Here is a 14,141-nt window from a genome sequence, read left to right on the forward strand (position 1 = left end):
GAAAGAAAGAAAGGATGGAAGAAAGAAAGAAAGGATGGAAGAAAGAAAGAAAGGATGGAAGAAAAAGAAAGGATGGATGAAAGGAAGCAAGAAATGAGGAGAAAAAGAAAAAAAAAAGTTGAAGGCAAGAAGAGGAAGTAGGAAGGAAAGAAGGGAAGGGGAGGAAGGGAAGGGAAGAAGAGAAAGGGAGGGAAGGAAGGAAGAGGGAGGGAAGGAAGGAGAAAGGGAGGGAAGGAAGGAGAAAAAAAAAAAAAGAAGAAGAAGGAAAGGAGGAAGGAGGGGAGGAGAAAAGAAGAGAGGGAAAGGAGAAGGAAGAAGAAAGAAGGAAGGAGGAGGGAGAGAAGGAAGAGAAGGAAAAGGAGGAAGGAGGAAGAAAAGTGTTACGGGAGAAGCTGTAATGGATGTTTTGAGCTGAGAGCGAGTTCTGGAGATTTTTGAAAAAAGAAAGGTAACACATGCTGGAGAATTTCTGTCCTCTGAAGCGGTGGAGGGACACGTGGATACAGGATCCTGTGGTGGGGGACACGTGGATACAGGATGCCTGTGGCGGGGGGGACACGTGGATACAGGATCCTGTGGCAGGGGGGGGAGGGACACGTGGATACAGGATCCTGTGGCAGGGGGGGGGGGGGGACACGTGGATACAGGATCCTGTGGCGGGGGGGACACGTGGATACAGATCCTGTGGCAGGGGGGGGACACGTGGATACAGGATCCTGTGGCAGGGGGGGACATGTGGATACAGGATCCTGTGGCAGGGGGGGACACGTGGATACAGGATCCTGTGGCAGGGGGGGACACGTGGATACAGGGATCCTGTGGCGGGGGGACACACGTGGATGCAGGATCCTGTGGCAGGGGGACACACGTGGATGCAGGATCCTGTGGCGGGGGGACACACGGGATGGCAGGATCCTGTGGCGGGGGGACACACGTGGATGCAGGATCCTGTGGCGGGGGGACACACGTGGATGCAGGATCCTGTGGCGGGGGGACACACGTGGATGCAGGATCCTGTGGCGGGGGGGGGGGGGGGGGGGGGGGGACACGTGGATACAGGATTCTCACAAAGCCGGTTTGTCGGTTTGTTTCACACCCAGAAGCAGAGGGGACTGGGCCAATAACTTATTAGATTGGACGCTGGTGATGGTTTTATGTATAAAAGACGTAACAGCCATGACTGGGACGTATCTCAGAGTGAAAACTTCTATTGTTGGACTTTTGATTCCATGTGGTCGCAGTGTATTATTTATTTCACATTTTTTCTATTACAGCTCGGAACTTGCTGGTGCTTTTCCCTTTGAATTGGTTTTGTGTGATTTTGGGGACATATAATACAGAGTCTGTGGGACACAATTATGGGAGTTGATCACAAGAATTAGATTGGAGTTGTCGTGCTCCGGGGGACCGGAGTTGGGCTTATGAAAACATTTGGTTACTTACTTCTGAGAACGGTTACTGGTGTCCTTTCCTTCCACCACCCGCGTGTACGAGAACGGGAACCATCCCCTCCTTCAAGACACAGAGACAGAGGACATTACATTCGTGATTTTTTCCACATTCAGGCAGCTGTTCGGTTAGGTTTGGGTTTTCTCCCCGAGGATTTACCACCGTCTGCCGTCACATTCCATCAGAAGAAGGTCAAGGTGCTCTGCGCCCGATCCCAAACTTCCAGAGAACATTACGGCGATGGCGCCCAGGTTTTGTCAAACATTTACCATTATGCTGATTTTTACTGCCATTTGTAATTGGAGATACCAGACAAATAAAACTTAGCAGTCCCTAAGCTGGCCACGCATCATACAATCTGATTGGACAATCTTTTAGCTTTACCAAAGTTATGCAATATAGGGACAAACCAGAATGATCCATTCACTTACCATCAAATCAGCCCTCCGCTTTACTACATAGTTGATGGTAGAAGGAGATTGTACAATTAGATTGTATAGTGTATGGACAGCCTTATAAAGGCCTCCTTAATGGAGGAGCTGCCTTTAGAACAACCAATTAAAGTCAGGTTTTCGTACCCCAACTTAGCTGACCGCTCTAAACAAGGGAGCTGTGCTTTCCCAGGAGGAGAGCTTCCTAGATAAAATCGGATGTACAGATCTGCTGGTACATGGAATGGGGTGAAGGGCAGCTTTCTGTATGAGCTGATCACTTCCCAGCATGCACAGCACACACGATACAACATCGGTAATAAGTCCCATTTCATTGCAAATTATTTCCCCATTGTACCTCACAGAAGGGAGAAATACTTCCTGGAGAAAAAGCTACTCTATGCTCCCACCGGTGCTTTTCAGATTTCCTCAAAATGTCTTCATGCTGAGGGATGGGATCTCCAGGAAGGAAAGCACTATGGGGTGAGTTTATATAAAAAAAAAAAAAAAAAAAGATTTGCATTGCCGTTCATCCATCAATACCCCCTTGAAACTCATGGTCTACAAATGGGGTGAAAAAAAAAAAAAAAAAATCTAATGTTCGAAGGCTATATTCTCTGCCAAACAAATGTGAATTGGGAAAATACCACATGGCCACTAGATGGAACTGAGGAGCATACCACATTCCTATCGCACTCAGCGCCATCTGGTGGCTATAATTCAGTATTCTCCCCATTCGACTTGCAGAGAACCTGCAAGTCGAATTCGACCTGCAGTTTTGACGGAGGAACAGAAATGCTAAATTATATGAGATAGAGATTAATATAATATATATATATATATATATATATATATATATATATATATATATATATATATATATATATATAATATATTATATCAATCACACACACCCCATAAAAGGAAAAAAATATATATATTTTTTTTTTCCTTTTATGGGGGTGTGTGTGTGTGTGTGTGTATATATATTAATTATAAATACACACATATAATATATATATATATATATATATATATATATACACACATACACACACACACACACACACACACACACACACACACACACCCCATAAAAGGAAAAAAAAATATTATTAATTATATATATATATATATATATATATATATATATATATATATATATATATATATATATATATATATATATATATATATATATATATTTCCCCCCTCCCATAAAAGAAATAAAAAAATAATTATATATATGGGGGGGGGGGGGCATAGCTCTTTAGACCTCGTTTTTTAATACACCCCTATGAGCCCAAGCTTTTGGATATACATGGCCAGTAATGAGGAAAGCTGGAGCAGCATTTTCTCCCACAAAGTATTCAGATCCCTCTTGCTACTCCTCAGCGATCCCCAATCCTGATCCTCTGTACTGCTTACAGTTTTGTCTTCTCGCTCTCTCCATAGTGCCAGCCATCCCTGGCCTCCGGGACCAGCAGGGTGATGTAGTCGCCGTTGCCGAAGCTGAGCAGGGTGGTGTTGTCTCCAGCGGAGTGCGAGAAGATGGCTTGCACCCGCGGCCTGCTGTTCTTCTCTAGGCCGGCCGCCATGGAGCTGGAGCGTGGCAGCGTCTTGTTCTCCGCTGTCCGGGAAACACAAACAGAAGAGTATATAGAGTGCAGATCCTAAAGAGAGGACTCTGCTGCTGGAAATGACTGAGCCCCACCAGACAATGGCTGAAACAACAACAACTGCCTGTGCCCACAACCCAAAGATTTCAGATTTGGAGACTTCCAATGGACTAATGTAAAGCTGTATATACCAAACCCGTGCGATCCCTCTAAGCCAGCATTTTTCAACCTCATCATCACAGAGGAACTCCTGAAATAACTTTCTGGTCTCAGGGACCCCCCCCCCCCCCCACTAATAATACCTATATCTACAACTCAGGCTACATTAGAAGGGCGGTCAGCGGGAAGAATGCTCCTAACACTTGTGGTCATTGTGAAGGGTTACATCCTTACAGATTTGGCGTCACTTGGGGTCAGTGGGAGGCAAAAGATGCTCCCTGTTGAAGAAACCTCTTGCACCCTCCAGAGGAACCTTAGTTGAGAAACCCAGGTCTAGAAGTTGGGAGTCCCTGTAGTAGGCATTGCTACTATACCACTAGTACAGTGATCTCCACTAGTGTCTGGGACCCGTGTCGAGTGGCGGCCCACAGGAGGTTGGCTACTCAGCACAGCCACCATTTTGTCCAGCATAAAGGTGGGCAGGTGTTACGTTTATTTATTTTTTATTTGCCATCTGTGTCCTATTGGGGGGGATTTATCTTTACTTCCTGCCCATAGCCAAAACAGGAAGTGAGGAAATCCCTCCAAAGATAGGCAATCCTTGGCTGTGTCTATAGTGTCCCCATTGGAAGATTTCCCCTCTATTCCTGTTCAGGTGACAACCCAAAATTTTGGATTTCCTTTCATGGTTGGTAATAACGGTCACCGGGAAATAAAGAGAGGGGGAATCTCACTAACAGGGACACAGACAACCATAAGAACCTGACAAGGGTCTAATCCCGCTCTACCCAAAACCGATAAAACCTTTGCCTAGCTATAATATAAATGTAAGTGCAATCACTCCTCTAATACCACTTTATCAGGGTCTGCAGACTTGAAAATTAGAAAAAATTACTAAAATAAAATAAAAAAAGAGGTGGGGGCTGTGCACACTCACCGACAGTGTAGCTGTTTTTGGGTGGGACGCTCTTGCGGGCTGGAAGGGTGTTGGAATAGGAGTCACTGATCTGCTTGTGCGGCTGGGACGGGGACACTTTGGGCTTCCCAGGCATGTCCCAGTGGTCGTAGATTTTGGGGGGCGGCCCCGTGACACCATTCATTATGGGTGCGCCCTCCTGTGCAGACATCCTCTGTGGAGGAACAAAATTCTAAAATCATGCAAAGTGGAGCTGCCATCCGAAGGAGAAACGACCCTATGAACTTGGAGCCAGAGTGGCCGGCCTTCAGGGAAGAGTGGCCGGACTACAGGGAAGAGTGGGGCCGGACTACAGGGAAGAGTGGGGCCAGACTACAGGGAAGAGTGGGGCCAGACTACAGGGAAGAGTGGGGCCAGACTACAGGGAAGAGTGGGGCCAGACTACAGGGAAGAGTGGGGCCAGACTACAGGGAAGAGTGGGGCCAGACTACAGGGAAGAGTGGGGCCAGACTACAGGGAAGAGTGGGGCCAGACTACAGGGAAGAGTGGGGCCAGACTACAGGGAAGAGTGGGGCCAGACTACAGGGAAGAGTGGGGCCAGACTACAGGGAAGAGTGGGGCCAGACTACAGGGAAGAGTGGGGCCAGACTACAGGGAAGAGTGGGGCCAGACTACAGGGAAGAGTGGGGCCAGACTACAGGGAAGAGTGGGGCCAGACTACAGGGAAGAGTGGGGCCAGACTACAGGGAAGAGTGGGGCCAGACTACAGGGAAGAGTGGGGCCAGACTACAGGGAAGAGTGGGGCCAGACTACAGGGAAGAGTGGGGCCAGACTACAGGGAAGAGTGGGGCCAGACTACAGGGAAGAGTGGGGCCAGACTACAGGGAAGAGTGGGGCCAGACTACAGGGAAGAGTGGGGCCAGACTACAGGGAAGAGTGGGGCCAGACTACAGGGAAGAGTGGGGCCAGACTACAGGGAAGAGTGGGGCCAGACTACAGGGAAGAGTGGGGCCAGACTACAGGGAAGAGTGGGGCCAGACTACAGGGAAGAGTGGGGCCAGACTACAGGGAAGAGTGGGGCCAGACTACAGGGAAGAGTGGGGCCAGACTACAGGGAAGAGTGGGGCCAGACTACAGGGAAGAGTGGGGCCAGACTACAGGGAAGAGTGGGGCCAGACTACAGGGAAGAGTGGGGCCAGACTACAGGGAAGAGTGGGGCCAGACTACAGGGAAGAGTGGGGCCAGACTACAGGGAAGAGTGGGGCCAGACTACAGGGAAGAGTGGGGCCAGACTACAGGGAAGAGTGGGGCCAGACTACAGGGAAGAGTGGGGCCAGACTACAGGGAAGAGTGGGGCCAGACTACAGGGAAGAGTGGGGCCAGACTACAGGGAAGAGTGGGGCCAGACTACAGGGAAGAGTGGGGCCAGACTACAGGGAAGAGTGGGGCCAGACTACAGGGAAGAGTGGGGCCAGACTACAGGGAAGAGTGGGGCCAGACTACAGGGAAGAGTGGGGCCAGACTACAGGGAAGAGTGGGGCCAGACTACAGGGAAGAGTGGGGCCAGACTACAGGGAAGAGTGGGGCCAGACTACAGGGAAGAGTGGGGCAGACTACAGGGAAGAGTGGGGCCAGACTACAGGGAAGAGTGGGGCCAGACTACAGGGAAGAGTGGGGCCAGACTACAGGGAAGAGTGGGGCCAGACTACAGGGAAGAGTGGGGCCAGACTACAGGGAAGAGTGGGGCCAGACTACAGGGAAGAGTGGGGCCAGACTACAGGGAAGAGTGGGGCCAGACTACAGGGAAGAGTGGGGCCAGACTACAGGGAAGAGTGGGGCCAGACTACAGGGAAGAGTGGGGCCAGACTACAGGGAAGAGTGGGGCCAGACTACAGGGAAGAGTGGGGCCAGACTACAGGGAAGAGTGGGGCCAGACTACAGGGAAGAGTGGGGCCAGACTACAGGGAAGAGTGGGGCCAGACTACAGGGAAGAGTGGGGGCCAGACTACAGGGAAGAGTGGGGCCAGACTACAGGGAAGAGAGGGGCCAGACTACAGGGAAGAGTGGGGCCAGACTACAGGGAAAAAGTGGCCAACGTTCAAGGGGTGTCTGGATGACTCTAGTCTACATTTTAATATTTGCTTGCCTCAAACGTTTTAAATCAGCTTTTCTTGGGACTGTGTGCAGCTTTCATGGTCAGTTAGTCCAACCTTGAGGATGGTGCTCCCTATTATTTGGGGTGGGACAGGATGCTTCAATACATATTAACATAAACATCAATGATGTACATACCCCAACAAAAGGTGCCAGCTCCGGGGGCACTGGCAGGGGCTTGGCACCAGGGATTGGGTCCGATATGGAGAGGCTGGATTTGGAATTGGTCATAGGCCCAGACAGTGTACCCGCCATGATGGTGCCGTTGGGTCCACCAGCCATTTGCTGCATGATCTGAATGGCTCGGTCTGGGATCTTGCTTGGGTCAAGGCTAGACTGTTGCCAGGGGGGAATCTTCTGTGCCATCAGGTCTTTGCCCTACAGAGAGAAGAAGAAGAAGAGAAATCAAATCATGAAGGACAGCAAATACCTGAACATTAGGATCGGTGTTGGTGGGTTTATGTCAAATGGCATCAGTCCAAGACTCTGCAGATAATTCAGAAGTCACCGTCTTGTGCATCGGCCCTGCAGCCGACTTGATCCAAGTGGGTTTTGCATTCCCTTACATAAGCTCATCGATACAGATCCTAAAAAAAAGGGTAGAAAAGGCTACAAACATAACCGGTCAAGGTGTCTCTGCCTTCCAAACAACTCACAGTAAGAGCCACAATTTTTCAGAGGTGCGTGTCCTGAGCCAGTAAATGGGAGGGTCGCACTTCCATGGAATATTTATATCTGGGCAGAAGACTCTACTCCGTATGACCAGTAGGTGGATACCGGACCTTCACATCTATACTGGCTTTGCTGGGCATCCCATTCCAAAACTAGGGCCAGTTATATGGAGTTGTCCCTCAATGGCCATTAATACTGAGTTACCTCCTCTGTGGCTATATCATCCTCCACCCTTCTGGGAAGGATTGCCACAAGAGTTTAAAGGCTTTCTGTGGGAATCTGTACCATTTGTGAGGTACCGATTGTGGATAAGAAGAACTTGTTTACATATCCGGCCTCACATTGGGCACCAAAAAAAAACCTGGCCTGCAGTCAAACGTTCCAGTCCATTTCAAAAGCATTCAGTAGGGTTAAGGTCAGGACTCCTAATAAAGCTGGCTTTGTGCCACAGTCATATTGGAATTGATACTGTCCCCAAGACTGTTGCCATCAGGAAGGCTAGAACCCCTGTGATCCAAAAGAACATATGTGAGGTCAGGTACTGGTGTTGGATGAAAAGACCTGGCTCATCATGGGGATGAGGTCAGGTGATGCGTTAGGGGTGAGGTCAGGTGATGCGTTAGGGGTGAGGTCAGGTGATGCGTTAGGGGTGAGGTCAGGTGATGCGTTAGGGGTGAGGTCAGGTGATGCGTTAGGGGTGAGGTCAGGTGATGCGTAGGGTTGAGGTCAGGTGATGCGTAGGGTTGAGGTCAGGTGATGCGTAGGGTTGAGGTCAGGTGATGCGTAGGGTTGAGGTCAGGTGATGCGTAGGGTTGAGGTCAGGTGTTGCGTAGGGGTGAGGTCAGGTGATGCGTAGGGTTGAGGTCAGGTGATGCGTAGGGTTGAGGTCAGGTGATGAGTAGGGTTGAGGTCAGGTAATCAGTAGGGTTGAGGTCAGGTAATCAGTAGGGTTGAAGTCAGGTAATCAGTAGGGTTGAGGTCAGGTGATCAGTAGGGTTGAGGTCAGGTGATCAGTAGGGTTGAGGTCAGGTAATCAGCAGGGTTGAGGTCAGGTGATGAGTAGGGTTGAGGTCAGGTGATGAGTAGGGTTGAGGTCAGGTGATGAGTAGGGTTGAGGTCAGGTGATCAGTAGGGTTGAGGTCAGGTGATCAGTAGGGTTGAGGTCAGGTGATCAGTAGGGTTGAGGTCAGGTAATCAGCAGGTTGAGGTCAGGTAATCAGCAGGGTTGAGGTCAGGTAACAGTAGGGTTGAGGTCAGGTAATCAGTAGGGTTGAGATCAGGTGATTTCAATAAGATTGTGTGGGAGCACTGCACGGGGAATAATATGGCACATCAGTATTGCAACGCACAGCAGCCACTGCATTGTAACACAATGGTTGGTGTGAATTTTGCTTTAATTCTTTTCATTCGCCCTTTTCTTGCCATTCATACGGTTAATTCCTTTGTGACAGCAATACAACTTTATAACCCAAATATAGAACGCACCTCGCTGTGAGAACATTAAAACGTGGTTCTAAAGCCTAAACATTTATCACATTAAAGCAGAGGTCCGCCCATTCCACGAAAAAAACGAAAAGTCAGCAGCTACAAATACTGTAGCTATAGCCTTTTAATATATTTGACACTTACCTGTCCAGGGAGCCCGTGATGTCGGCACCCCAGCCGATCTTATATATATTATATATACCTTATATTTAACCGCGTCCGATCTTGATCCAACGCTGTGCCCATCTGCAGTAGCGCTCTCCTCTCTCTCTCTCCCTAACAGGACACAGAGGCAGCAGCAGGAGCCACTTCTGCCGTCAATCAAATCCAGTGAGGAGAAGAGCAGGGGGAGGGGCTGAGTTGTGTGCGTCAATAGATGCACACAGCCTGGCACGGGATGTGCACACCCACAGGAAGTGGCTCCCTATGGCAGCACACAGGAGGAGGAGCCCAGAGCGCCGGTGGAGGACCAGAGAAGAGGACAACTAGGCATGTGAAGCTGAGCGTGTTCCTAGTTCTGAGACTTGCCGCCATTAAGATTAATTAGTCAGATTTAGGGGGCTCACTTACACCAGATGCAGAAGAACGCGTTTTTTTTTTTTAACCACTTCCGGACCGCCCACCGTCGTTTTACGTGATGACTCTGAAGGAGGATATCGTTGTTATGGCAGCAGCTAGCCACCATAACCCCAGTATCCTCTTCTGCAGGGGGTTGTCCGCTACAAGATAAAAGTGGTCTCTGCGGCGCATTCGCCTCAAGATCACTTTTACCGGCGGCGGGAGAGGGGCGCCATTATCCCCTCCCACCACGATCCGAAGCCTACCCTCCACCGCTGAGCCGTCAGCAGCAGCTGGGTATGGAGACGAGTGAGGGGAAGAGCTCACATGCAGAGACGATGCATACGCGAGTAGCACCCGCATATGAAGATGGTGTTCAAACCACACATGCGCCCCATGACCAGTAGAGCGAGAGCAATAATTCTAGCCCTGGACCTCCTCTGTAACTTAAAACATGCAACCTGTAGAATTTTTTTTAACATTGCCTATGGAGATTTTTTTACTCGGCGTAACATTATCTTTCACAATATAAAAAATAAATAAATTGGAGTTCCAGAAAGTATTGCAACCACTGCCATTTTATTCTCTAGGGTGTTAGAAAAAAAAAAAAAAAAACACGTATAATGTTTGGGGGTTTTAAGTAATTTTCTATAAAAAAAATAAAAAATAAAATAATGTTTTTAACTTGTAACAAATCTCAGAAAGAGGCTCGGTCTTTAAGTGGTTAAAAACATAGTACAGTATGGACACAGTATATGCAAGAAACACAAATGCATTAAAAAAAAAGAAAGAAAAAAATAAAAAGAAAAAAAGAAAAAGAAAAAAATAAAAAGAAAAAAAAAAAAATAAATAAATCTTGATTGTGAAAGTTTAAAAAAAAAAAAATAGTCCAACCTGTGTGCAAATAAAAAAATAAAATGCAGCTTGCCATCTTTACCCATAATGAGGTTGAGGGCAGGAGGAGCGATTCCTATTGGTCATCTCAGATTGCGGCATTTCTCTCCACAGGATGACCGATTCCCTCTTCTCGGTTTATTGCGTCGATGCCCAAATTTTGGGGGTTATTTTGGCCTACGGTGAATGGCGGCGAATACAATTCCACCACCAGATGGCAGCAGAGTCCTCCGGCAGAGCGGCCTTGGTAGCAGCGAGGGCTTCTCTCTTCCCCTCCTTTTTCCCAGGCAAGTGGCATCGCATCTCGCTGAGTAAGAAGCATGTGGGCAGCACAAAATGTGTGTGTGGGAGTCGGGAACAAGGCTTTCATTTTCAATTGCTCTCACCCCCTTCCCCCCCCTCCGCCTCCTCCTCTCCCGATGAATAGGTGGGCTGCGAACGCTGGAAGTCACAGGCTCAGCGATAAATAAACCAAAACGCATGCAGGCCAAATAATAGGTGTGCATCCCAAAGGTGCAGCATGAGCCCCAATGTCACCGTCAACTGGCTCCATAACTGCAGCAAAGCCGCTGTGTGACTCGAGTAACGCCCAATCGGATTTCGCTGCCTGCTGATTTTTTTATTATTATTATTATTATTATTAAATTTAGTATCTAGGCAATATAATATTATATAACACCCACTATTTTTATGAAGTTCCATTTTGGGGTTGGAATGGTGGTGGGGGGGGGGGGGGGGGGGGGGGAGGGAGCAAGCCAACAGTTGCATTATGTAATCAAACCAATGACAGCGCCGAAAACAAACATCAAGAGTACAAAGTCTTAATAATCCAGCCGGTTACAGTAAAAAAAGAATAAAGGGCATTCCACTGCGTTTTGGGGCCAAAAACACCTCCCTTCATCAGGGTCAAGCACAGTGTACTGAAGCAATTGGTGGACAACTCTTTAGTAATGATCCAGCAGAACAATCAGTGGTACCATTAACCGAGCCCACCAATCACACGAGTACATTGTCCTAAGCCCTAATAAAAGGGGGCTGTCCCCCCGAAACACGTTTTGGGGGTAGGGGACCCCCTTTTCACTCAGGAACAGAGCTGAGGCTGTCAATCACAGGCTGGATCTCTCTCTCCGGTTACCTTGTTTCTCTTGGTGTCAGGAAAACCTGTCAGAGGTCGACTCATGCATATAGCAGAATAAGGAGGCAGACCAGAATGACACTTTGGGGGGGGGGGGGGGGGGGGGGTAAAAGCAAATAGACTGTACACTCTACAAATGTAATTGCTCCAGAGCTTAGTAAATAAGGTAAAGCTTCACTTTGCAAAGGAATACTCAATCAAAAAAGGAAAAAAAAAAAAAAGAGCATTTTTGCTCTACACTCCAGAGTACAGGAGCATCATGGGAAATGTAGTTCCAAAACATCTGGGGTGCCGAGGTTCACCATAACTGCTATAGAGGGATATGCTTTGTTCAGATTTCATGCCTGAGGTTTACAAATCACTAAGCTTAGATAAAACAGCATTTCCTTTCATTACAACAATAATAAATTATTAAAAAAGAAATATATAAAATAAATAACAACCACCATCTCTCATCAGTGGGACTCCATGAATAACAATGGGACTTGGATTTCTACCTCCCAGAAGCCTTTGCATCGCTCACCTTGCTGTGATAGGCCATGGCGCTCTTGGCGACCGCGCATTGTTTCTCCACTAGGAAGCAGTACCGCCGCCTCTCCTCGGTCAGCGCCATCTTGTATCCATCCGATACGAAGTTCTCCAGCTCGCTCTGCTTGTTGCTGATCGCTTCGATGTACTGGAAGGAGAGACGCAGATGAATCAGACACAGAACATACACATGGGGGATTTAAAGGGACAGTACACTCCGTCTCAGGTTTTTTTTTTTGCTTAAACTTCCAGCAGCTGATGGAATCTCTTCCCGAGTCTGCACTTCTATATCTATAATCCTTGTCTATGTTCCTCTATAAATCTGATCACATGACCACTGCCCCGGGTCTCCTGTGTCACGGTGACTCCTTCGTCTTGCAGCATCCTATGGGGTCACTCTTGAATGCTGGGTCTAGAGCTGTGTCTCCCTACACTGTGTGCATGTATAGAAACACACAGCCCCATAGCCTAGGGTGGAAAGGCACTCCCCTTCCGCCTCCTCACTTCTCCAAGCTAACAGACTGGCCAGAGACTGCACTGTCCACTGTTAAATCTCTCCTTGTGCAGGGTGATTGGTCTCGTCTCCGCCCTGTCCCATAGTTTTCTGTAGTGGGTGGAGCCCGTTGGGCCCCTCCCACAGCACTGCTCTTTGTGCAGGTTGACTGGTCTTGTCTCCGCCCCCTCTCAGTTTTCTGTAGTGGGTGGAGCCTGCTGGGCTCCTCCCACAGCACTGCTTTCTCTCCTAGTGCAGGGTGACTGGTCTAGTCTCCGCCCCCGCCCATAGTTTTCTGTAGTGGGTGGAGCCTGCTGGGCCCCACCCAAAGCTCCGCTCTCTCTATCTGCTTGTGCAGGTGCATTGGTCTCGTCTCTGCCCCCTCCTGTCGTTTCCTTTAAGCAACCTACAGTGGGTGGGGTCTGTTGGGCCCCTCCCACAGCCCTGCTCAGGCTATACAGAGCACAGTGATGTCATTACTATATTTACAAGGTAATAGCTGGGATTGTAGAGGCATTTGGTGCACAAAGTGGATTTCTATCCTTTGTGGCCATTGAGGAATATTACATTTGTGGTTTTTGTGCCAGTTTTTAAAGTTCCGTTTTTAATATGTATGTAAATCCCAACATGCGCGCCATAATCAGCACTCCTGACCAGGTGACAACCAGGGGTCCCCTCACTTTGAAGGGATTTCTTTTCACTTCCTGTTCTGGCTATGGAACAGGAAGTGAAGGGAAATCTTTCCGAGACACCTGACAGGGGGTATAACCCTCCATTACTTTCACCAAAATGAAAAAAAAATCAAATAAAAAGAAGAGTTTTGCCTATAGTTCTACTATTTACTATCTACTGAAGCTTTCTGCTCAGTTTATGATGGAATACGAGAGTTATGTGCAGTCAGGACCTCCCACTGTCAGCCTGATTTCTGATGTGCAGGAGTTGATGGGAAACCGATATAAACCCATCCCCTCCCCATGAAGCCGCTTCTTCATGGATGAAGGTTTTTGGATGGATTGTTCTGTGCGGAGTTCTCCGAGTCTCCCGGAATAATTCTTCAATAAAGCTGCGACCAGTCAGACCAGAGAGCCGCCAGAGAACCTGAATTGGCGTCCCGCTGAGCGAGGAGTCTGAGCGATCGTCCACCGCTGAGCGAGGAGACGGAACACAGAACTGGGTCAGGACACGGATGGCAGAGCCCGCTAACCCGGAGTCATTACAGAACACCCCGCTGGGGCCCGCATCCATCAGCCTTTCATTTACAGGAGTCCCTGAAGGATGAGCCCGCTGAGCGGCTGACATTACAGAGGCTGGAGAAGGACGATCGTACGGAGAAATGCCCTCCCCCCGATGGAAAGAAAACTATTCTGAACATCTTCTGATATCAGCGCAGATCGCTGCTCCCTCCCCCGTCACACGCGTCACACACCTCACAATCTACCTTCATTGCAGCAGAACTCCAAACACAACTAAAATAAAATGCTTGTTAAGTAGAATAAAAATAAAAAGCAGCACTAGCTGCAATATTCCCCTTCCTTTCTGAGCAAGAGATATTTCCAAAAATATCTGACCCCTTCCCCCACCCCACACAAAAAAAGTAAAAAATACTTGAAATGTTAAGTATTCTTGACTTTCATTTGTTGCAGAGAAT

General features: G+C 48.4%; 1 protein-coding gene across 6 annotated transcripts in view; it reads right to left on the minus strand.

Moving 5' to 3' along the window:
• Positions 1 to 14,141, minus strand: part of BAIAP2 (BAR/IMD domain containing adaptor protein 2) — a 93,540-nt gene that overhangs the window by 60,157 nt on the left and 19,242 nt on the right. For all 6 annotated transcript variants that reach the window (XR_013263461.1, XM_077458735.1, XM_077458734.1 and 3 more), the window contains exons 4-8: positions 11,996 to 12,148; positions 6,867 to 7,106; positions 4,596 to 4,788; positions 3,309 to 3,510; positions 1,444 to 1,512 (exon numbers count right to left, since the gene is read on the minus strand). Coding sequence is in view for 5 of the 6 variants with exons in the window: in XM_077458735.1 (XP_077314861.1) it covers positions 1,444 to 1,512; positions 3,309 to 3,510; positions 4,596 to 4,788; positions 6,867 to 7,106; positions 11,996 to 12,148 (857 nt within the window). In the remaining variant the exon portion in view is untranslated. The remainder of the gene's footprint in view (positions 1 to 1,443; positions 1,513 to 3,308; positions 3,511 to 4,595; positions 4,789 to 6,866; positions 7,107 to 11,995; positions 12,149 to 14,141) is intronic.

This window comes from Lithobates pipiens, unplaced genomic scaffold (assembly GCF_037356315.1).
Source record: "Lithobates pipiens isolate NorthernLeopardFrog02 unplaced genomic scaffold, aLitPip1_a1.2 Scaffold_28, whole genome shotgun sequence".
Taxonomy (NCBI): domain Eukaryota; kingdom Metazoa; phylum Chordata; class Amphibia; order Anura; family Ranidae; genus Lithobates; species Lithobates pipiens.